Source organism: Hippopotamus amphibius, chromosome 6, assembly GCF_030028045.1.
Source record: "Hippopotamus amphibius kiboko isolate mHipAmp2 chromosome 6, mHipAmp2.hap2, whole genome shotgun sequence".
Classification (NCBI taxonomy): domain Eukaryota; kingdom Metazoa; phylum Chordata; class Mammalia; order Artiodactyla; family Hippopotamidae; genus Hippopotamus; species Hippopotamus amphibius.
Window position 1 is genome coordinate 62,923,513 of NC_080191.1, and position 25,582 is coordinate 62,949,094.

The window sequence follows — 25,582 nt, forward strand, 5'->3', positions numbered from 1 at the left end:
TGTAGGTTTTTTTCAGAGAAGACAGAATGCACAAAAAGACAACTCCGCATAGTGGATAAGTGTTTGTGTTCTGGAGTGAGACAACCCTGGGTTTCATCCCAACTCTGTCAAAGATGCCTTCTGACAAGGCGCTTAATCTCTGTCTTTGGATCGTAAAAGGACCTGCCAGAAACCCCAGAGGGTTTCTCATCACCCTTTCATCTTCTCCTTATCATTTTCCTTGCCATCCCATGAAATGGTTTGACTAATTTAACTAGAAAGTAAACATTTATTAACAGGTTTGAAGCAATAATCAAGACATCGTAGGTACTTATCCAACCATACACAGTCCAGAGGATTGACTTATTATCTGCGTATAGTTCTCTGTAAACAGATGAGTAGGGACCATGTTAACTGTGTTTCTTTTTATCAACAGGCTGAAGGAATAGAAAAGTCATATTCACAGTCCATCTTATTAGACTTGACTGACAGCAAGCTACAGACTACCCTGAAAACCTTGACTTTCTCCTTTCCTCCTCATATAGTGAGTGGTAGTGAGAGAGTTCAGATCACTGCAATTGGTAAGAATAGATGATATCACCATCACTACTGGTTTATTTGGATATGATAATATATATTTTTCACTTATTTGTAGGTGTATTTTCTGTTTTAAGTAGTTTTTAAAATTGAAATATAGTTGCTTTACATTGTTTCAGGTGTACAGCAAAGTGATTCAGTTATACATATATGTATGTATATTTTTTAGATTCTTTTCCAGTATAGTTTATTACAAGATATTGAATATAGTTCCCTGTGCTATATAGTAGGTCCTTATTTTCTTATTTAATTCTAATGAGAAGAAGTTGCAAAAAGTTTTTAGTTGGTGCTAGCCGCTGATTACAGTAGAAAGGCAAGTAGGATGTGTGTCTTGGCCCAGTTTTTCTCCATCTTCAAGGTAAGTGTGAATCAGCTGGGGAGCTTCTGTGAAGGCAGATTCTGGCTTAGTAGGCCTGGGGTGGGGCCTTGGAGTCTGCATTTCTGACAAGCTCCCAGGTGATGTTGATGCCTCTGGTGCGCAGACCACTGTTTGAGTAGCCAGCCCACACTCTTGTGTGGTTATTCTGCCTCTGCGTCTCTCGACCACCGGTGAGTATCAGAACCTTCTGTGGAGCTTTGGAAATACACAGTTATCTGGGTTCCACTCTCAGTCTACTCAGTCAGAATCTCTTGGGCTATGGCTGTAACATGTATGTTTTGAAAAGGTTCCATGAGTACTTCTGATAATGAGAGGTTGAGGACCACTGCCTCGAGCAGTTTTCTGTGGAGAACACAAGTACCCTTTATAGTTGGAAGCTACCCATTGACTTAGTCACCCTTTCCTAGTTACCTTCTGGTAACCCCCAAATCCTTTCAACTGTTAGACAGAGCTTCCACACAAAAGGTTTATTTATATAGTTGTGCTTCACAAATAACTGAAAGAAATATTTAGATTAATGACATCTAAATAGTTTAGGTCTTTGAAGTGTCAGGATCTAAGGGACTTTTTCAGAGATTCTTTTGAATCTCACCTGCAGGTATAATGCTTTTTATTATAAGCCCAAACAACCAGTCCATCTAGAGAGGACTTTTTTAGGAGACTAAGATATAATTCTTAAAAGGAATTAAAGAAGCTTTCTATTTAGGGGAATACGTTCTTCCTAAGCACCTCCCACAGTGCTGGGATGCTAGGAGACGATGTGGTACACACACACACACTCACTCACGGAGAGAAGAAGCTCTTGAAGTTTAAGTGTGTACTATTGCTCCTTATGTTGATATGAGTCTGCTATTGTTATTGAAGTGCTCTGAGGTTTAATTTTAAAGCTTGATTTAAATAATGGTTTCTCAAGTTTTATCTGGTATTTATATATTTTAAAAAAACTTATTTGGTAGCCCAGATGTGTGACTATTAGCGTGCTTCTTTGGATTTTGAGAGTCTAAGTTTATGTTCACTTTGAATATTAAAAACGTAACCTGCAGTAGTAGTAATAGTTATAGAAAATATGACCTGCAGTGGTATTTACTTCTCTGTGTTAATATATAAAGTTGAAGACGTCATGTACTAGCATGGCTGCTGCCTACCCACCTGAAGGTCTTCCTCTCTCTTTTGGATTTGTTTTTTTTTTTAGGAGCAGATTTTCACTAGATATTTGAACTTGGAATGGTGTAAGTTTCTAAAATAAACCACATTGACGAATGTTTTTCTCTATACAGTTCAACCATAGTGAGGTCAGAATTAGAACTCAGCCTTTACATTTCTAAATTTTTACCTTTTTTCTTGAGTTATGGTGTTAGACTATGGGTAGAGGAATGTGGGTGTGTGTTTTGTTTAACATTATATTACTAACTTTGACAAATATTTTTAATTGTTTTTGATCCTGAGGTTTATTGAAACACTTATGCTTGTTAGTTCTACTTTGTTGTTGATAAATAGAGCACATTGAAAAACACCACAACCCCTGCCCTTAAAAACATCATTTCTCAAGAATTTGTAGTGTATTAGTAAGGAAATTGAAATAAAGTTCTATGTATGTGAAGAAAACTAATAATAAAACATTTCTTTCCTATGTAAGAATGATGGTTTCCTAATGCAATTCCTGACATTTTTGTTCAGAATTTTTTTAACTTACTTTTTGCTTGTATATGCCATATCTTTGAGCTAAAAGTCTCCTAATTTGTCACATAATCTACAAGTTCAGTACCACTGTATTATCATTTATTTGACCAGTCTTCCTAAAAGCTTGATGTAAAGTTTCTATCAATACTGTGTTCCACGCAGTGGAATAGTCATATTGCTTCAGTGTCAGATGCTTTCTACTTTCAGTGGACGTCTCTTTGCCACCAGCAGGTACAGTTACTGAGGATTTGCTGAACGTAATGAATATCTTGTGCTTTCAGGAGACATTCTTGGTTCTTCCATCAGTGGCTTAGCCTCACTAATTCGGATGCCTTATGGCTGTGGTGAACAGAACATGATAAATTTTGCTCCAAATATTTATGTTTTGGATTATCTGACTAAAAAGAAACAACTGACAGAGAATTTAAAAGAAAAAGCCCTTTCTTTTATGAGGCAAGGTAAGCATTTTAGAAACATACTTTTGTTTGTAAAAATACATTTCTTTTTTTTTTTTTTTGGTCAGAGTTGACTCTAAACCGTATTTCAAAGTAGATTTTGTCTTTGCTCTGTGATTGTGGCACTAGATGGTGTGGAATGTGCTGGAAGTCTGAGCAGTGGGACACTGTCACCACTTGTTCTCAGCTCAGGGCTCATTGATGGCTGCTAAGACGTTTCTTAAGGAGTTTCTTCTGGGAGGGGTTTGTATTTTCGTAAAGGATCGGAAGTTTAAAGCCACTTAAAGATCTCAAGGAATGAATGTTCCTTGATTCATTCCACATTTTTAGAGCATCTCTCAGGGCCAGGGTCAGTTCCAGTGCTGAGGAAGCAGGAAATCATGCCTTTCCTCCCAGGGAGGTCCCTCTTCAGTGGAGAAAGTCTGTAGTAAACACATGTGGTGTCCTGTGGTGGGGACCTTCTCAACGCATTTAACATCTCAAGTAGTTGGGGGTTAGGAGAGAAGTGTGTGTATGGGGGCCCCTGCTGGCCACTCAGGAAATGCCACACCGGTGACGACTCTGCCCTGACTCCTGGAGAAGCTGATACTGTGTGCAGACACCAGATGCTGTGCCTACAAGTTGCTAATAACAACAGTTAACATCGGTTGATGCTTACTGTGTGGCAGGCAGTGTTCTAAGCACCTTACATAATATCTCACTTACTGGTCACAATCAGTATGGTTATTGTCCTCCTATGTTTACAGGTGAAGCAACTCAGGCACAAAAAAGTTACCTAACTTGCTAGGGTCACATAGCAAGTGGTAGCAGAGCTGGGATTTGAACTTACTCTCTGGCCCCAGAGTCCATGCTCTTTATGTCCATACTTAGGAGAAAATGGAAAGTTGTGAAGCATTTTTAGTAATAATGTAGACTTGATTTCCCCAAATACTCCAAAAGCCAGCCAGCCAAAGTCATAGTTTGAGCTTCGTGCTTCGATTAGGGGCCCTCTGGCAAGAGCTCTGTGCGGCTGATTTTATCATTCCTCACAGTCTGGGGTACCTGCTGTCCATCAAACTGGTGAGAATTAGAATGATTCATGCAAAATGATAGGAAAATGCTTGTTCAGTATGATCTACAAATTGAATCAACACTTTCCATCCTAACTTTTTCTTTTCTTTTCTTTCTTTTTTTTTTTTTAAACAATGAATGGGTTAAATGTCAATAGAGGCAAGCTGTTAGTGGTTTCGCTAATTTTTCCACAGTTAAGAATTAGAAGACTTAGTAAAGACATTATTTTAATGTGAGATTTTGTCCAGGTTCCCTCATTATGTAGAGACATGTTTATCCTAAATGAAATTCTATGTAATAATGATAATAACTAACCTTGTTTGTTTTACAAATGTTTGCATTTAATTCTCACAAAAACCCTTCGAGGTAGGTGTACTGTTATTATTTCCATTTTGCAGATGAGGAAGCTGAGGCACAGGGAGGCTAAATAACCTGTCCATGGTTCTCCCAGGTGGTCTGACTCTGGAGTCCATGCTCAGAATGCCATGAGGTAGTGTTACTTTGCAACGTTCTTGGGTTGTTGGAAGCAATAGGAGAGGATGGAGGAGGACCAGGAATTGGGCCAAGATGCTTCAGTATGACCAAGGTGCAAGACGTCTCAGTGGGTGTTCTGATAAAATAGTAAGGGAGGACCATGGGCCCTGTAGGAAAGAGATACCCGAAGTTAGAATCTGGGGTGTCAGGTTAGACCAGAGGGAGCTGTAAGATGTTGGATCCAAGGGGCTGAGCTGCGGTCAGTGTCCTGAGTGCCCCCTGGGCCAGGCCAGCAGACAAGGGCTGCGTGTGAGTGAAGGGGCTGGGAGTCAGGCGTTGCCAGCTGCAGGGGAGATCAGACTCAGGGAGGCCAGGGATTGGGATCAGGGCTGGGTGTGACCCGAGTTCTGCTGTGAAGGAGATAGTGGTATATTTTCCCTCAGATTAGAGCCAGGCCCTACAGGCATTTATGACATCTCAGGCCCAGGTCCTTAAGTCCTCTGGGAATTTCTCAAAGATCTAGCAATTGGTACTTTCTGCACTGAGCTGCCCATTAAAAATTATTCTCCTTTCTGCATATGTTTGTGAATCAGTCATATTTTTTTCAGTTTAGCTATTCATTTATTTAAAGAAAATGGTAAAAAAAAAAAAACAAATGTTTTATCATATACGTAGAAAACACATTATTAGTTTTTCAAGAAAAATTGTACTTATATACTAAGACATTTCACCTGTGATTTCCAGGTACTTATGGTCTTCATATAATGCATCTTTGCATGTCCTCTACCTGGGATGGTCTTCATGAACTATGATCTATGTTTGCTTGATAAAATATACTGATTATTAAAGTGAATCAGTCATATTTTAAATATATAAATGCAAGAGCTACTTTTTCCAAGTTCAGTTATAATTAAGTTTAAGCAGTGGTACCAGGGGCTCTGTTTGGTATAGTGTGTGCCATGCTAAAATCAGCTGAGATCTTCGCACATTGCCATGTATTTAAGGAGACGAGTAAAAAATATTCTTCAAAATTTAACTCTGTACCTTTTTTTAAAAAATTTATTTATTGATTGATTTTATTTATTGGCTGAGTTGGGTCTTTGTTGCTGCACGTGGGCTTTAGTTGTGGCGAGTGGTGGCTGCTCTTCATTGTGGTGTGCAGGCTTCTCATTGTGGCAGCTTCTCTTGTTGTGGAGCACAGGCTTCAGTAATTGGGGCATGTGGGCTCAATAGTTGTGGCTCACGGGCTCTAGAGCACAGGCTCAGTAGTTGTGGCACACGGGCTTAGTTGCTCCGCGGCATGTGGGATCTTCCTGGAGCAGGGATCGAACCTGTGTCCCCTGCATTGTCAGGCAGATTCTTAACCACTGCGCCACCCAGGAAGTCCAGCTCTGTACCTTTTAAAGGCAAGATTCTAACTTGTATTTGAAATATAGTTTGGCTGGTTTCAGGTAGAGAATATGAAGGAACTAGACTGGTGCTTTATAATGTGATATACATTCTTTGTGATATTTTAATAAAATAGTAAAATATTTTAGAAAATGCCACTAATTGCATAGTTTATATGTTTTATGAACTATAATGTTGGCTGATCAAATATCAATGCTTTAAAGAGACAGAATAAGTTTTATAGTTTGAACCATTTAAGGAACAATAATTCATGCCTTAAAAATAATTTGAGTTTCTGTCCTAGACACTTTGCTCTGGGTTAGTAGATGCTCTGATAAATGAACAGGCCAAATCCTCAATATCTGTTTTTTTCGTAAAAGGAGAGCTGGTCCCCCAGGCCCATCCTGGCGAGGTAGGTGCCAGACTGCAGTGTTTCAAAGCAGCCCTGCATTGCTTGGGAGTCTTCGCCACACTTGCTGGTTGTAAGAAGGCGCAGAGCAGCCAGAGGGCAGAAAAAGCTTTGTGGGCAGAATGAAGAGCTCTGCAGCTGCGAGGTGGGCGAGTCCCACCAGGGGAGAGGTAGAGCTGTGGTTACCATGGCAGTGGAGACCGTGTGGCCTGGGCTCTGAACCCTGCCCCCTGCTCTGGGCTGCTTTTCCGGCCTTGTCTTTCCACCTGTAAGACATGGGTAAATAAGTACCCAGTTCTTAATTTTGAAGACCAAATGAGGTATTTTAACACATAGTAAATGCCCAGCAACTGTCAGCTATGATATTGTTGGTTGCATCTAACTAGGGAGATAGAGTCTAAAGTTAGCAAGTAAATTCTGTCTATTCTACCTCTACAACAAGTGTGAAATTCCTCTGCTCTCTCTATCCCAGGCTGATTGATCTAGGCTGACATGACATTGCTCACCCGGCTACTCCAGAGGCTTCCTAAATAGACCCTTTGCCAATATCTCGGCTTCCTTTGATACATCTCTGCATATTTTATAATAAAAGGGATCTTTTGATAATGTCAAAATCATGTCACTTCCTCAAATTCTCCAGTGGGTTCTTGGCCTCGGCCTGCAAAGCCCTGAGTGAATGCCGGGCCCGTCTCTCACTTCACCCGAACTGCCCCCTCGGGGCTCTGTCCAGCTGCGTCTGGTGCGCTCCCAGCTCCACGGCGCCGAGGGCCTTTCCACCTGCCCCGCCTTCTCCTGGATGTTCTACCCCCAGGTCTTTCCAGGGCTCTCCCCTGCTCGTCATCCAGGTGGTGTTTTCCTCAAAGTGGCCTTCCCTGACCTTTTAGTAGATTAAATTATTTCATTGTGTATTACATGACTTTATTGACAGTTTGACTGGTTAAATAGACAGACAAATATACAGAATTTTTAACAAGTAAAAGGGATACACATTATTTTCAAATTCTCATAAAAAATTCTTAAAACAACAAGGTTTTAGGCTTCAAAACTACAAGGACGACAACCTAGCAAAAAAAAGAAATCCTGTAAGTCATGTTTTGTATCCCCTGTGCAATTAAAATGAGAACTATCAATTGCAGTATAAACAAAGAGAAATGTATAATCACATCCAAAAACCATTTAAAATCCTTTTAAATGACTTTTAGAGTAAATATAAAATACAAACTGAGATTACTTTTAAGAAGTCAGGGAATTGCTAAAGTGGAATCATCATGAGAAGAGTCAGAGGACCTGAATTTAGGTAACTCTTTCTACCAATTGTTAGCTTAATGTTCCAGAAAAAAACAAGACAGGAAATCTGACCATTTTCTGTTATTCATCATTGCAATGAAGGATTATCACTTCATAAATTTGTATGAAACCTAAAATTACTTTCCAGTATTAAAAAATGACCATGGTCTACAACTTACTACCATGTGGTACATTGCAGGGGTGGGGTGTTCCCAATCAAGAACCTTGAAGTTCCTCATGAGACACTGTTGTCTGTTCTATAATATCACACATCACAGTATTTAAAATTTCCTTGTTTTTTTGTAATCTGACTGCCTCCTGCACTAGAAGGTAAGCACCCTGACAGAGGGGCTACATTGAATCTCTTCTCCATGGGATCACCGTGTGGGCCCTTCCGTAGGTGCAGGATAGGGGAATGCATTCGTATCAATATTAGCTTCTTTGGGCTTTAGGTTGATGGTCTTAATGTGGAGATTGGGTCTAGAAGATCTCTCAGGTGTTTCCATGATGCATGGCTCTTTCTAAACACGAGAGTTGCTAACTGGCTCTAGCATGTTTTTATGAGCTAGGAAATGTGACCAGAGTTTTCAACCTGTTACCTTTTGAGCTGGTGAAGTGGCTGATGGGAATCAGTCCAATGAGCTCCTCAAAATGAATCTTTTCCCATGCTGAACTAAATTATATTTCAAAGGAGTGGACAAAAACTTCTCGGTGTAATGATTTTCATTATGAAATCGGTGTCTCATTTCAGAGACTCTATTTTTTCTTTTGCTATCACATTTGCCAAAGTTTTGGTTTTTTTTTTAAATATACTGTAGTTTTTTTTATTTTTTAAGGAGTGAAAGTGTCTTTGGCACAGTCATGATTATATTATTTAAATGTCATTTAGGAAGAGTGCACGGTTTTCCTCAAATCACGCTTGGCCCAGGAGCCCTGTAACCTAACTAATTGTCTTTTTGGTCAAGACAGTAGCTACATCATTGAATGAAGTGTCTTTTACTGTCAAAAAGAAAAATAGAACTGTAAAATGAAAAATGTTTTTTATAAGGACTAGAAATTCCAGACCTGATAATTGGAGATTTAAACCACTTGTTTTCCTAAATATTTAAATTGCAGTGCCTGAGGCTCAGTTTTTCAAGTAAGATTGAGACCAAATTTAGTTGAAAACACATTATATTTCCTCTATTGGAATAAAAATAGGAAAAAGGTAGGTTTCAGAATTCTGATGCTGCATTTGGCCATCACAAGAATGGCTAGAGGCAACAGTGAAGATGCTAAAAAGAAAACGTTGATGAAGTTCTCACTTTCCATTTCATGTCAGAGAGAGTAAGGAAGTTGATAGGAAATACTTTTCTTATAGTACAGAGAATGTTTTTATGAGCTTTTAACCAGAGAAAGTGATTGATACAGCCACAAGCAGCTGATTTTACTTCTTTTATTGTATGCAGTTTCTACACTTGTAAACTAAGTCAAATTATGTTTAGAATGTTACTTTTCCTATGTGTTTCTATGAGCGGTACTTTCCTCTTTAGTATGATAAATTGTAAATATTTTACATTCATGGCTATCCCAAAGAAAATTCACGACTCACTAAGTATGTATATTGTCTTACCCTTTCTAAACACCAGTTCATGCATCATTATTTTAAATTTTAGAAGTGCCTGTTAATTCTGATTGTACTGTTACTTTGTAATTCAAGAGCTATTCATAAAACTATGAACTTGAAGGCAATACTCTAATTTCCTCATAGACTTCTGGAGAAAACCATGTTTTTGCCTTTCTCACTTATCATGATGAAAAGTTTCCAATTTAGGTGACTACCCTGAAACACTGAATTATTGTACTAACAATAAACCTTATAGCTGAGCTAGCTGGCTGTTTCTCTTATGGAATTGGATGATTTGGAGGACAAGCAGCTGAAGGTTCTCTAATGATGCCTGGCTGGCTTAAGACAAGGAAGGTCGCCTCACAGGAGACCCACTCAGTTCGGGTTCCCCCCTGTTTTGCCCAGGGAGCAGAGCTGGAGGTTTGGATTTTCAGTTTCATCTAAACCAGTTCAAGAATTGTACTGCATACCTGGAGACTGTCTGCGAGTCCTCCCCCTCCTCTGGGCTGGCTGCTCCTGGTGGAAGAACCGTGCTCGTTGTTGATATTAATGGTGGCTGTTGGAAGTCAGCCACCTGAGGGATAATTTCTGTAAGCACTGATCTCACCTCCATGATCTCATCTCTCTGAAGGTTTTACAGTAACTCATACTTGGAACTGCCATTGTTGATGTGATTCAGGGGGTTAGAGGCACTTGGTCCTCGCCTCAGGTTGGTCTGTCTTCCCACAGAAGCACCTCCTCTAGTGATGGAGGGACCTGGAGTTTCCCTTCCTTCCCCTCCCCCTCCCCTCCCCTTCCCCACCTTTGTCAGATCAAGTTCACAGGTAAAGTCTGCTATTGGGTTAGATTTACTCCTGAATTGGAAATTGAGGGAGACCATCTTGGACTCTTTTGGTCATTTCCTTTGTGAGCATTAGAAAATCACTCAGCTTCTCTGTGATCCTTGACAAGCTCTGACAAAGGAAGAGATTATATGTAGCGTTTTTCTCAAGGTTAACTAAAACATGTTAGAGTGAACTAAGGTTATATTAATGGTGCCTGTCATTTACTTTTTTTCATTCTTATTTTATTTTTTGAATATGTAAAACAGTAACATGCTTCCAAGAGTCAGACTTATTCTAAAAGGTATATGCAAAGGAGTGTCTCTCAATCCCTTCTTCCTACCCTCTGTGACTAATAGTCTGTGTTAGTTTCTTGTTTAACTTCTCTCTCTCTCTCTTTCTTTCTCTCTCAGCAGAAATTAACATTTATTTTATTTTCTCTTTTTCTTACACAAAAGGTAGTACACTATGTGTGCTATTTTTCACTTAACAGTGTGTTTAGGAATTTGTTCTGCATCAGCTCAGAGAGAGTCCTCATTCTTTTCCATAGCTGTGTAGTACTCCACTGTACACATGTACCACAACTTGTTTCTAATTTGGGGGTATTTAGCTAGTTTCCAATATCTTTGCAACTACAAATAATGCTGCAATCAGTAGTCTTCTGCATATATGTTTCTGTATTGTTGGAGGTGTATCTTCAAGTAGATCCTTAGAAGTAGGATAGGTATAGATATTCTCCTGCGTAGGAGTTGTACCATTCAGAATTCCCTCTAGCAGTGGATGAGTACTGGTTTCCTTACAGCCTCCCCAACAAGATGGATGGTCTAGCTTTGAATCTTTGCTAAAGTGATGGGTAAGAAATGGTATCTCAATATGTAGTTTTAATTTGCATTTCACCTATTATAAAGTTGAACATTTTTTCCTATCTTAAGGTCTGTCTTTCTGTGTTTTTTTATGAAATGCCTGTACTTGTCTTTTGTGCATTTTTTCTCTATAGGAGTTTTTTTTTTAATTTTTAAATTTTATTATTTATTTATTTTTTTATTGGGATATAGTTGTTTTACAATGTTGTGTTAGTTTCTACTGTACAGCAAACCTACTGTACAGCAGGTTCTCATTATTTATCTATTTTATACATATTAGTGTATATGTTAATTCCACTTTCCCACTCCCCCTTTTCCCCCTTGGTGTCCATACTTTTGTCTCTACATCTGTATCTCTATTTCTGCCTTGCAAACCAGTTCATCTGTACCATTTTTCTAGATTCCATAAATATGTGTAAATATATGATATTTGTTTTTCTTTCTGACTTACTTCACTCTGTATGACAGTCTATAGGTCCACCCATGTCTCTGCAAATGACCCCATTTCATTCCTTTTTATGGCTAAACAATATTCCATTGTATATATGTACCACATCTTCTTTATCCTTTCATCTGCTGATGGACATTTAGGTTGCTTCCATGACCTGGCTGTTGTAAATAGTGCTGCAGTGAACATTGGGGTGCATGTGTCTTTCTGAACTATGTTTTTTTCTGGGTATATGCCCAATAGTGGGATTGTTGGGTCATATGGTAGTTCTATCTTTAGTTTTTTAAGGAACCTCCATACTGTTCTTCACAGTGGAAGAGGGTTCCCTTTTCTCTACACCCTCTCCAACATTTATTATTTGTAGAATTTTTGATGATGGCCATTCTTATCAGTGTGAGGTGATACCTCATTGTGGCTTTGACTTGCATTTCTCTAATAGTTAGTGATGTTGAGCATCTTTTCCTGTGCTTCTTGGCCATCTGTATGCCTTCTTTGGAGAAATGTCTATTTAAGTCTTCTGCCCATTTTTTGATTGGACTGTTCTAAAAGAGTTTTTTTTATCTTTTCCCCTAAATTAAAAAAATTCTTTATACAATCTGTATGTAAAGGTATATAGTATTAATATATAAAACACATACATAAAATCTATATAGTATTAACATTAGGGATATTAGGCCTTTATCCTTCTTATATGTTGCAAATATTTTCTTTAATTTGTCATCTGTTTTTCAACTTTGCTTATAGTGTTTTGCCATGGAAAAGTTTAAAACAATTTTTTTTTTGTAGTCAATTTTTTTTTTCTTAAAAACTGGATGGTTAGAAAGTCTTTTTCTACACCCATGTTATGGAGTGATATCTATTGTTTACTGACAGCATGTAAAAGGTACTGTGTGAAGGACTTTTCCCATATTAATCATTGAAAGAGCTCTGTGAATTAGTAGGAAGCAGCAGCTTTGGAGACAGATTGACCTTGGCTAGTGCCTAACTTCAGTACCTATAAGCTGTGTGACCTTGCACATGGTATATTCTGAGTTCAGTTCTCTTCATCTCCAAAAAGTGGATAACAGTAACCTCTGCATCATAGAGTTGTGGGATTACCTGAGTTAATACCTGAAAAGGGCTTTGACCAGTTCTTGACACATAGTCATTGTTGGGTAAAAGTTGGCTGTTTAGTTACCATGCTGTAATATTTCAGTTTTAAACATAAAGATTATAACCTAATACTCCATTCTTCAAATTAAGAAAATTCTCTCATCACTTAAGTGCCGTTTACATCTCTTTTACCATAGGTCTTAAAAGTCAGTGTGAAACAGTGTCTTATTTTTTACACATTTTGTCTTACTGTAGCTTAAATCAGATACTCAGATCTGGCTGGGGGTTTCTTGCGGGAAGGCTCAAGGAGAAAAGTTTGGGACAAAGAGCAAATTAACTAATTTTAAACTACTAATACTCATATTTTGTTAGTCAAATGTGAATAATTACATTTACTGATGCTTCTAAAATGTGGTATTCATAAAGTAAAAATTTTTTGTTACTAGAGTTTTAGTTTTTTTTTTTTTTTTTGGCTCTGTTGAGTCTTCGTTGCTGCATGTGGGCTTTCTCTAGCTGTGCTGAGCAGGGGCTACTCAATGAGAAGTAGGTGCACAGCCTTCTCATTGCAGTGGCTTCTCTTATTGTGAAGCATGGTCTCTAGGCACTCAGGCTTCAGTAGCTGGGCATGCGGACTCAGTAATTGTGGCTCACGGGTTTAGTTGTTCCGGGATATGTGGGATCTTCTCTTCTCATCCCAGGGATGAACCCGTGTCCCCTGCCTTGACAGATGGATTCTTAACCACTGCTCCACCAGAGAAGTCCCATTACTTGAGTTTATTAGGGATTGAATTCAACATTTTACTAATGCTTATGGTTGCCAGGCACTACATGGCCATACTATTGGGTTCATTCTGTGTGCCCCTCCTACGGCCCCCCCCCCCCCCCCGCCTGTAGTAGAATCCTGTAATTTTCAGGAAGAATTCGTGGTTATTAGAGAATCACTGATAAAGCCTTGAGTTGGGAAATGTTTTTGGCTCCTTCTTATGATTGCTTTTTTTTAAAATTTTTTTGGTGGTGCATAAATCACTTTTAATTCTGGAATAGAGGTTAAAATACAGAAGCAAAAATAATTATAACTACAAAAATATGTTGGTAGATACACACTATAAAGACATAATTTGTGACATCAATAACATGAAATTTGTGTGAGGAGAGAAGTAACAGTGTTGAGTATTTGTATATGATTGCAGTTAAGTTGTTATCAGCTTAATATAGCTTGTTATAACTATGAAATGTTTTGTGTAAGTACCATGTTAACCACAAAAAAAAATGCCTATAGAAGATACACAAAAGAAAATGAGAAAGGAATCAAAGCACATCACCACACACACACACACACACATCAATGAACAGAAAGGAAGACCGCAAGAAGGGAAATGAGTGTCAAAAAAGCTATAAGACAAACAGAAAAGTTAACGAAATAATAATAGTAAGTCCTTCCTGTTAATTATTATTAGGTTGGTTATGCTTGCCTTTTCATGATAAATTATGGCTAATTTCATTTTTAACAAGTTGGTTCGTTGGGGTTGTCTGGTGAATCTTTCATTGTTTGGCCTATGATTTCTTAGTCACTGGACTTTGAGACCTGCAGGCAAATATGAACTATCTACCTCTATTTGCAACCATTTATTTGCAAATATAAAACATCTGCTTTTGTTAAAGCAGATCTACGAGCCTTAACCCCTCCCCAATTTAGTTCTATAGGAAGACTTCATTACCACCTCCATGCTTTTTTTTTTTTTTTTCAGTGAGAACTTGGAGTTGATGTTTGGGCAGACCAGTCAGTTTTGGGGTTTACCTGAGTTGGTCATAATCAAAAAAATTCTAGAGCCATTGTCTTAGATTATTTAGCAATTTTCTCCCTTCTGTTGCTAGTCCAAGAGTAGAAAGTATTTTTGCTTCCTGTTTTAGCTTTAAACTTTAATTACAATACTGTAGCTAGTATTTTTCTTAGGTAGCAAGCAATTTTAGATGACTAAGCATTGAAACCATTGTAGTTAACACTACAGAGTTAAACACTCCACTTTTTAACTTATTTTCTTTTGAATGGCTAGAATTGTCTGTGTGATGGTATTCTTCTGACTTTATTCCAATTTGGGGCTATCGCAGTTCTTATTTTATGCATTCTACTTGAAAAGTCCTGATATTCCTAATCTCCCACAGAACATAATATAGAAAATATTCAGTGAGTGTTGATTTCATGTCTTCTTCTTTCCCATTCTCTGCCCATGTTTCCTCCATATGAAGTCATGATTAGAAACTTCCATTCATTGCAATTTGATTACATTGATTATCTGTCTATTTTGGTGTCTTCAGGTTACCAGAGAGAACTTCTCTATCAGAGGGAAGATGGCTCTTTCAGTGCTTTTGGGAATGATGACCCTTCTGGGAGCACTTGGTAAGTATTTTTGCTAATGGAACAAATCCATGTCATGGAATGGGCTCTTACTAGGTCACGATGGCCATGAAATTGACAGATGTCTCTCTGTATTGGCTTGGAGGCTGCTCTTTCCATAGCCTGGCTTTAAAAGAGATTCTCCTTTTTAAATATCATTTTAAAACACTAATAAATCAGATGTTTTTATTTAGAAAAGAAAGTCATAAATCCCCCTTTTTTGATGGGAAAAGCAGCAATAAAATACTTTATGATGATGGTGCAGCTGGCAAAAAAAATTGGTTAGAAATACGGGGTATTGTGACATAGTTCTTTTTTTAATCAGACACAGTCAACACGAATTTTGTGTTAACACAGTCAATGTAGTTTCTTGAAGGTTATTTTTTGTGAAAAAAACAGTGATGGGCTTAAGTAATGAACACCCAGAGTTTCCTCCAGAATGAACTCTCCTTGTGGCTGATTTTGGATGATTACTCTCTCCTTGTACTATCTTCAATTTTGTTTTCACTCAAAGAGATTGGCTAATGATTTCAGAAGGGTTAGAGAAGGTGTGCTGTGGTGACAACCCTCTAAATCTCAGTGGTTTATTAACAAAGGTTGTGCTCATGCTGTGTTTCCATTGTGGCTCAGCAGTCTTTGTTTCAGCCACCATCTCCCCATCTCACCCAGAGCCTCCAGGGGACAGAAGGCTGGAGTATCCAGCACTGGCAATTAGAAGCTTCAGCCAGGGTGTAAGATTTCTTATCACTTTATCATGATGGGAGCTGGTCCCATGGCCATGCCTAATGTCAAGGGGACAAGGAACTGAATTCCTTTGCATACCCAAAGTGAAAGAGAGCTGCATAATATTGAATATTAGTAATGTTTACCGCAGTAAATCTTTTATAGGATGAAACAGATCTGCTTCAGATTTTCTTTTGACACGAGTCAGGATATAGATCCATAAATAGAAAGCTTTCAGTGTTTTATTGCTTGATATTCTTTTCACCTCAATATTTAGTGTTCTGTAGCAGAGATTGGCATCCTTTTTCTTTAAAGGGTCAGGTGGTAAATATGCTAGGCATTGGAGGCCCCATAGAGCCTTTGTTGCCTATTTTTCCTTCTTCCCTCCACCCTCTCTTTCTTTCTTTCTTTTTTTGAATATATTTATTTTTTCATTGGCTGCATTGGGCCTTCATTGCTGCACGTGGGCTTTCTCTAGTTGCGGCGAGTTGGGGCTGATGGTGCGCGGACTTCTCATTGCAGTGGCTTCTCTTGTTGTGGAGCATGGGCTCTAGGTACTCGGGCTTCAGTAGTTGCAGCGCACAGGCTCAGTAGTTGTGGCTTGTGGGCTCTAGAACACAGGCTCAGTTGTTGTGGCGCACAGGCTTAGTTGCTCTGCAGCATGTGGGATCTTCCCGGACCAGGGCTTGAACCCATGTGCCTTGTATTGGCAGGCAGATTCTCAACCACTGTGCCACCAGGGAAGTCCCTCACCCTCTCTTTCTTTCTCCTTTTAAAAACTGTTCTTAGCTGGAGGGTGGGAGGTGGGGGATGGGGAGAGGCACATATAAACAGACTGTGGGCTGCGTTTGGCCCAGATAGATTTGGCCCACAGGCAGTAATTTGCTGATTCCTGTTCTATAGGAGAGAAAATATCCAATTCCTCTACTTAAAAGCGCTACAGTCTGATTGCGAACTAAATATACTTCATCCACTGCTTTAGGGCTGAGCCAAATGTGTGATGAGATCTTCCTTGGTGAATACTCGGAACAGTCCAAAGATGAATAATCTTGGACAATTTTTTTTACCTCTTTCCAAGTTTTGAATTCTCAACCTATAAAACAATGAGGCGGGATTAGATGATTTCCAAGTTCTTTACCAACTCTGCTCTTCTGTGAGTTGCCCTGGAATTTCCCGGCCACGCTCAAGGGGAAGCCACGCCCACTGGCCCGGTTGAGCTGTTCACTTTGTTATCTCTTTCTTCTTTTTCTTCCCTTTGTTCCTTCTTCAGTGACTGGCCCTTTTGTGACTCTTCTGATGGGGGATAAGTGTTGTTATTGTTGGTGTTTTCTTGCTCAGTGTAATTTGGAGGACTTTATAAAGTGTATTTTATGTAATTTTTCCCCCCTTTTCACCAAGGTTGTCAGCTTTTGTTTTAAGATGTTTCCTTGAAGCTGATCCTTACATAGATATTGATCAGAATGTGTTACACAGAACATATACTTGGCTCAAAGGACGTCAAAAATCCAGTGGCGAATTTTGGGAGCCAGGAAGAGTGATCCACAGTGAGCTTCAAGGTGGCACTAAAAGTCCAGTAACCCTTACGGCTTATATTGTGACTTCTCTCCTGGGATATAAAAAGTATCAGGTATTTAATCTTTAATAAATTATGGGTGGAAAATCACAAGGAAGGTAGGTCTTGTCGGGAAACTTAAAGAATTTTGCAATTTTCCAACACATTTGAAGTCTCCAATTTGAGTACTCTTTTGCTTTGCATTTGTGGCTACATTCCAAAAGCTGCGAATATAAACTTTCCCAATTTAGAGCTTCAACACCTGAGATCATATATGAGAAGTATCTTCCTCAGGCTATGTTTTATGCCCTCATCTTAGTTCATGATAGTCAATGGGAGAAACACTAGCAAAAGCTCCACTTCTTATTTTTTATTTCCCTCTATGGAATGGTGCCTATTTGATTGTAAAACCTGAAAAGCAGTTTATTTTCAAAATACATGGCAGATATTTAAATGTCAGTGATCAGGGGTGATTCCCATTGCCTAGGACAAAATCAGGTGCTTAATAGACACAAATTGTTTTTGAATGAATGCTTGAAATGCTTTTTATTTAAATACGTGGTCACAAGTTATTTTGAATAGTAAAATATATATTTTTTCTTTCCAGCCTAACATTGATGTGCAGGAGTCTGTCAATTTTTTGGAGTCTGAATTCGATAGAGGAATTTCAGACAATTACACCCTGGCTCTTGTAACTTATGCGCTGTCATCTGTGAGGAGCCCTAAAGCCAAGGATGCTTTGAATATGCTGACTTGGAGAGCAGAACAAGAAGGTAATGCGTGCAGCCCGTTCTGCATTATGAAATGTGTAAATGATGTGAGAAAGTTTTGTACACCAGATATGAAGTTGATTACATTTACATCTTCTGAATGGGGTGAAAATGAGATGCAGGTAAGATCAGAATGGGCTGACATGGCCATCCTGCTGCTACTCTCCGCAAGAGTTTTCTAGAGAATCTGGGGCCTTGGGTGTTTCCTTCTTTTAGATATGTTCTGCCATGTGTCAGTTACCCTTTGAATTGTCTGATGCCATTTCTGGTTTGGTGGCCTTGAGTGATCATTAAGGCTTTGGTTTTTGGAGAGACTTGGGCTCAGATTCTGGTTCTGTTACTTACCTTTATGAGCTTTATTTTCCCTATCTGTTAAATGGGAGTAATACCTGTTTTAGGGTTGCTGTGAGGATTCAGTGAGATATTGTGCAGGGCTTACCACATAGCCAGTGTTCAAAATGTGAATTAAAACGCTAATAGAAATTCAAATGTCAAAAAATGCTGTTAGTGAGCTGTGTGTATGATTTTTTAACAGTTTTGGAATGGACATTGCTTATGGGCTACAACAGGATAAAAAGTACAGGTGTTATTACTTCCCAAATGGCCTGCATAGTCAGGGATCTGTGTGTGTGTGTGTGTGTGTGTGGTGGAGGGGAGTGGGTGAGCAGAATTTTAGGTCATGTCAGCTTATTCAAAACTCTGTTATTCAAGAAGGGGTAAGTATGGAAAGTGCTTAGAGACTTCTGAGACTATAAAAAATGTGGTGTTATTAGCAGTAATTTAGATTAAATCCTTATTACCTGTTGCACTGCTGGGGACTAGAAGATTATTGTATAGAGGCTGAAGTAGTCCTTGACATTTCTGCTTCTTTTGTTGGCTAAGATGTGGTTATTTCACATTCCACTGAAGTGTAATCATCATCTAAATTGTAAAATTTGAGAGAATGGGTAAGGGGTATGTACCAAGTAGGATATTCATCTGGGGGTTAGCAGGGATATCTCTAGGAAGGTTGTTGAGCTGGCAGGGTCCCTCATTTTTTCTTGGAGACTTGAATTTTGAACTTATAACACCAACTTTCAGATAATGAAAAAAAGAATGTTTCCCAGAATGTTAGAGCTGGTTAATGGCAGATTCCCAGAACAGGGTTCTTTCCAATGTGTCCTAAAATATTTTGGGATGGCCTGGAATGTAGTATTTTTTATTTTTTAATTTATTGTTGTTTGGTCTGGAGCCAAACATATGGAATTTCTCTCCCCCCTCCCCTTCGGTAGATGAGTGAGCTCGAGCTCTTTATTTATGTATGTATTTTTCACATCTTTATTGGAGTATTATTGCTTTACCATGTTGTGTTAGTTTCTGCTGTACAATGAAGTGAATCAGCTACATGTGTACATACATCCCCATATCCCCTCTCTCTTGAGCCTCCTTCCTACTCTCTCTTTCCCACCCCCCTCGGTCATCACCAAGCATCGAGTTGAGCTCCCTGTGTTATGCAGCAGCTTCCCACTAGCTCTCTGTTGTACATTTGGTAGTGTATACATGTCACTGCGACTCTCTCACTTTGTCCTAGCCTCCCCTTCCCTCACTGTGTCTCGAATTACTCTTGGGAAAATATTTTTACGAAAATGTCCTCAAACATAAGTAATAGGAAAAGGATGAAAATTTATAAGTTTTAATAGTTTAAGAAGTGACATATAAGTACATGTTTATGTGTGTGTGTGTGTGTAAATATACATATATTTGCTTGGCATAAATATACACATGTATAGAAATATGTATATTTTTATGCTAGTCAAGGAGAACTTGGGCCAGTGTAGGAATGTTTAATGAATTCAAGTGCAATTTTTCCATAATTGGCCAGACCATTACTGTTTCTCTCCTGCAGGAGGCATGCAATTCTGGGTGTCATCAGTGTCCAGACTTTCTGAATCCTGGCAACCAAGGTCCCTGGATATTGAAGTTGCGGCCTATGCCCTGCTCTCACATTTCCTGCAGCATCAGATTTCTGAGGGAATCCCAATTATGAGGTGGCTAAGCAGGCAAAGAAATAGCTTGGGAGGTTTTGCATCTACTCAGGTGAGTGCTGATTGCTTTAAATTTCTTTAGCTATATATATAAAAATAAATATGTATATGTAAAACTGACTCTATATAAAATTAAATATATATATATAGATTTTTTACTATATGTGGTTGCTGTATTTCATGACTTCATAAAATTACATGGCAGTTTAAAAGTTTAATAACTTAAGGACTTCCCTGGTGGCGCAGTGGTTAAGAATCTGCCTGCCAACAGGGAACATGGGTTCGATCCCTGGTGCAGGAAGATCCCACATGCCATGGAGCCACTAAGCCTGTGCACCACAACTGCTGACCCTGTGCTCTAGAGCCCGTGTGCTACAACTACTGAGCCCATGCACCACAGCTAATGAAGCCCACGTGCCTAGATGCCATGCTCTGCAATAAGAGAAGCTACTGCAATGAAAAGCCCACGTACTGCAACGAAGAGTAGCCCCCGCTCACCACAACTAGAGAAAACCTATGCACAGCAACGAACACCCAACGCAGCCAAAAATAAATATATATAAAAAAGTTTAGTAACCTAAACTAAAGGTTACTAACTTTAATTTTTTCTCATCTTCGATATAAGCATTGTATCTGATATTCATGTGGGATAAATTAGTTCCCTGTCTTACTAGCCATTTTTCATCTGTGGCACCTGGTATAGTAGGAGTTCATTTCCAGTCAGCAGTGTTTTCTGAGTCTTCCCTGTACTCCAGGTCAAGCAGATTCAAAGGTGAATCAAGGAGAGTTCCACTCCCAAGGAAGGTGGATGAGTGTGTAGTGGTATCCTAAACATTACTGAAATTTACTCTTTGGAGGGTTTAATATATGCTTATATGCACGAATCTTTTTCTTCTCCTAACAGGACACCATTGTGGCCTTGAAGGCCCTGTCTGAATTTGCAGCCCTAATGAACATAGAAGAGACAAACATCCGAGTGACCGTGATGGGGCCCAGTTCACTGAGTCCTGTAAAGTTTGTGATTAACACACAGAACCGCTTTCTCCTCCAGACAGCCGAGGTGTGGACACAGGGGTGGCTATCTGAATGTCTGTGTAGACGGTTCCTGCTGCTGGAATACTGCTTTGTTTCCTTTCTGTTGACTTCAACAAATACTTGTTCCCAGAGCCCTGTCCTGGGAGGAAGGAGTGCCCTCCTTTGGTTGAATTTGCTGAGCTGGGGAAGGGAAGAGGGGTTGAGAACTTTGAAAAGATTTGGAAAAGGAGAAAACATGGGCCCTGTCTTACTGGGAGAGGAATGAATACTCGAGTTCCTATTCTTTGCGGGCCCTGTGCCAGATTTCTTTACTTGTGCTATTGCATTTATTTCTCAAACCAACACTGAGAAGCAAGTACTTTTATCCCCACTGTACATATTATAAAACTGAGGCTAAGAGAGTTTAACTAACTTTCCCAAGATCATGTTGCTTTTAACAGTAGAGCTAGGATTTGAACCCATGGTTTCGAAGACCGTGTTCCTTTTGGCTACACCTCATGTTCTCATAGGTGAATTGATAGAACCAGTAGTAGAATTCTTTCTTTAAAATGGAATAAAGGACTATGCTAGATCCTAACTTTATTCCCTTGGTTAACCTTGTGGGAAGGTGAGGGTAATGGATGGAAGCAGTAACTTTAAGACTAGAACCTGAGAGAGAGGGGTGATAGCAAAGGAAAAAGAAGGAATAGCATTGGGCCCAGTCGGTGATGGTGTGCCGTTGTGTTCCCAGGAAGGCCACGGACTTAGGGAGGCTTGGGGAGGGAGGGATGACTTTCTTGTCTTTCATGCTTCAGCCCCTTCAGAAGGGCAGACCTGTGCATGGCACTCATGTGCACTTTCTCTGCCTTTGTCCCCCTTATCTGGTAGACCTGTAGCTTTTGACATGTGAGGCTGTGTAAAGTTCTTAGAACTTTAGAGCACAGACAGCTCACACTCCCAGTGAGGGATAACGTGGTCTCTTGTGCTGGTTGGAAGGACCGGGATATGGACAGTTAGCCTTATTCACTTTTTTCCATCTTCATTCAGCTTGATGTGGTACAGCCAACTGCAGTTAATATTTCCGCAAATGGTTTTGGATTTGCTATTTGTCAGGTATGTAATGTTTATTTTTGTTTTGTTAAATATGACTTGACACACTAATTCTTTGGTTTGGGGCACTGCTGAATCTTTAACTTAGGTGATATAAAATTATTAATGAGTTATTTCTATGACTTAGGCAAGGTAAACCACTAGCCTTAATAAAAAGTGTTAAACATATTACTAGCTAGTGAGTACACAGCAACTATATAGTTTGATAACCTATCAGAAGAATATTTCTTGAGCATTATATGCTTTTTGAAGTGAGGATTAAAATCCTCTAACATGATTCATGTGAATCTTGGGGACTCCCACCTTTTTTTGTGAAAATACAGCTTAGAAATTGTAATGCTGGGTAGAGTTTCTGCTGTGACTTGATAAACATATAGCATTTTACTTACTGTTTCTTAATATTCATTTAACAATATAAAGGTCAACATAGTATTATAAATGATTGACTTGAAGATAGGAAATGTGTCCCTTTGATGTAAAATTTTATATTATAAATAAAAATTATATTGTAAAGAAAACAATTTTTATATTGCAAATAAAACAATTAGAGCATGATATGTTCAGTGCTCTGCTATAGGAAGAAAATCTAAAGAAATCTACCCTTTATAGTATACTTCGGATACAGTAAAATGGATACTGAATGGAAGTTACTATACTTAATAATACATGAAAATCATGGGAACTTAAAGTCGTGTTATTGGGATGCAAAATAGTATGTGATAATATTAAAAAAGATTATGTGCTTGGTTAAAAAAAACAAACCAAACAAACCCCAAAAGACTTACTGAGAAAGTTAAAAGGCTATTATACAGAAAAGGTACTTTTTAAAAAACTAGTACAACTATTCTAGTTGAGAGAACAGATATACTTGCTAAGGCACAATGCTAAGGGCACATGGTCAGGTGTAATTTGGAAACTTAAAAATAATGTGAAGATTATTTTTTATGATACTCAAAACACAGTAAATGTGTTTTAAAAATCAAGGAAAAATCACAGTTAAAAGGAACAGTATTCAGTGAAAAGGATAGAAAGAGAAGAGAGTGAGTAATTTGTATTGGTCTTTTTTTTTTAAAGTCTTTATTTGTTACAATATTGCTTATATTTTATGTTTTGGTTTGGCCTTGAGGCATGTGGGATCTTAGCTCCCTGACCAGGGATAGAACCCGCACCCCCTGCATTGGAAAGTGACGCCTTAACCACTGGACCACCAGGGAAGTCCCTTTGTATTGGTCTTTATACTAACAAAGACCATGTGAACATTTTCACTCCCAAGCTGTCTTTTCATGTGAAGAGTATATCCGAAAGTAAATACTTAGGATATGTTAGATACGATTGAAAAATTATATGTACTTGAACTACCAAATTGTTTGGAACTGATTCTTGATAAACCATATGTAGATAAATTACTGAAGTCAAATGATTTTTACTTGAGGTTTGAAGGACACAGCAGTAAATATGGTACCTACTGATCAGAATGTTCACCAGTTGTATGTCTGTATCAACATGCAGAAAACGAAAGGTAGGGACCAATAGGTACTTCTTGGAGAAAAAAATTGCAAAAAAGATGGTCACCCAGAAATAGGTATTGATATTTCCTTCTGTTGATATTTGTGTAAGTGCTCTGGAAAAAGGTGGGCAAGGAAAACTCTCAGGTTTGCAGTAAACATTAACCTCTTTTGGATGATAAAAAACAAAGCTGTTGGAAATAAACTGCAAGATTTCCTGAAGTTCTCTGAGTCAGCAGTTGAGCTCTACTGTGGGCCAAATATAAACACTGACACTTAGTTATAGGTGGATAGTAATTATGACCCAGGGGACAAATCTAGTAGTCGTGTTTGTTTCCTGATGAGATTGGTCTCTAAAGGAAAATGCGTGCTGCAGGAAGGGGGGTGGTGAAAATTGGGAGGCTGTCTCTCCAGTTTGAAGGAACCATTCTTCAACTGCTCCAGGAATACTCTACAACTTTAATTATAGTTAAGAAAAAGTTGGAGAGTGTCCATACTGAGATATTCCAGAATTATCAAGGGAATGAAGGATTGTGTGATATAGGTGTGGCAGAATAAAAAGTTGGAATGCTTAGGTTTGAAAGATGAAGGCTTAGAGAGAGGATTTTTTTAAAATGTAAATGCACAGTGGGTACTACATGTTTAGGTCTGAGTGGGGTGTGTGTGTGTGTGTGTGTGTGTAAGTATTAGCAAAAGAAAATACAATATTACATAGTAATAGTAAAGTTTATGAACCTTAGTATCAAAAAAAGCGGAATGGGTAAAGATTTTAAATAGATTCCAATTCAACTTGACATGAGGCAGGCCTAGGAAATTTAGAGGACATTCCCAAGCTTCTGCTCTTAGAATCCCTTTGAGGAAAACACTGGTCCTCACAGCACCACTCACATTGGTGGTGGGCTCAGAGTATATGCTGAAAAAGACCCAGTTGACTTGAAATCCATCATTTATTTCATCATCTTTGAAAAACATTGTATGATCAAAAAGAAGCCTTAGTAGTTGAATGGGTTTCTGTTCTACCAAGGCTCTTGGATGAGGATATTTTGATTTGTGTTACTGATAGTTTCAGTTTGTGAAAAATGACTCCAGTTGGGCAGCAGAGCTTAGAAATTAGTGGTTGCCTTCAAGAAACTTGGCAATAGTTTAACTTTTTTCCCTCAAGGGAATGTTTTACATTATTTGAAAAAAAAATACCCACGAATATTGTCTACGATGGTCTGTGATACTTGGAATATTACCTAACAATTTTATCAGTTTTAAAAATCATTGTTTAAGGGGATATGGGGATATATGTATAAAGACAGCTGATTCACTTTGGTGTACCTCAAAAGCTGGTACAAGAGTGTAAAGCAATTATATTCCAATAAAGAGCTTAAAAGTCATTGTTTATAAACTTCTATAATTATGTTTATTAATAATGATACCTTGTTAGCTAGTAAAACTAATTTTTTTTTAGGTTGAAAATTGTAAGTCTACGAGGGTGAGTCAAAAATTATCCGCACTCTGGCTGTAGAACTTATTTTATTTAACTTTTAGAAAAGATAGATACATCATTTTTGACATAACCTCTTTACTTTTCAGTACACTTTGTCCATCTGTCAAAAGCTTTCTTATTCCCTCATTAAAAAATGTTTTAGGCTGAGCTGCGAGCCACGAATGAACCACTATCTTCACTTCTTCATCAGAAGTGAATCTTCATCCTCATAGAGCTGCTTCCAGGGGACCAAATAGGTGAAAGTCTGATGCCGCAAGATCAGGATTATAGGGAGAATGCTTTAACATCTCAAAATGAAGTAATCAACAACAGATTTAGGTTTTGAAAAGTTTGTGCAAGATGGGTACTGAAACAACTCACGGAAGAGCATAAACAGAAGCGTTTGGATATCTGCAAACAAAATTTGGACCAATACTCTAAGCAAGGTGATAGTTACTTAAAGAGAATCATTACTGATGATGAGAC

At 38.6% G+C, this 25,582-nt stretch overlaps 1 protein-coding gene across 2 annotated transcripts in view; it reads left to right on the forward strand.

Annotated features, from left to right (window-relative positions):
• The window catches only part of CD109 (CD109 molecule), a 126,584-nt gene that overhangs the window by 90,175 nt on the left and 10,827 nt on the right, over window positions 1-25,582 (forward strand). For both annotated transcript variants that reach the window (XM_057737937.1, XM_057737938.1), the window contains 8 exons: window positions 416-560; window positions 2,917-3,093; window positions 14,846-14,927; window positions 17,046-17,274; window positions 17,807-17,972; window positions 19,855-20,045; window positions 20,898-21,053; window positions 22,055-22,120. In XM_057737937.1, coding sequence (XP_057593920.1) covers window positions 416-560; window positions 2,917-3,093; window positions 14,846-14,927; window positions 17,046-17,274; window positions 17,807-17,972; window positions 19,855-20,045; window positions 20,898-21,053; window positions 22,055-22,120 — 1,212 coding nt within the window. The remainder of the gene's footprint in view (window positions 1-415; window positions 561-2,916; window positions 3,094-14,845; window positions 14,928-17,045; window positions 17,275-17,806; window positions 17,973-19,854; window positions 20,046-20,897; window positions 21,054-22,054; window positions 22,121-25,582) is intronic.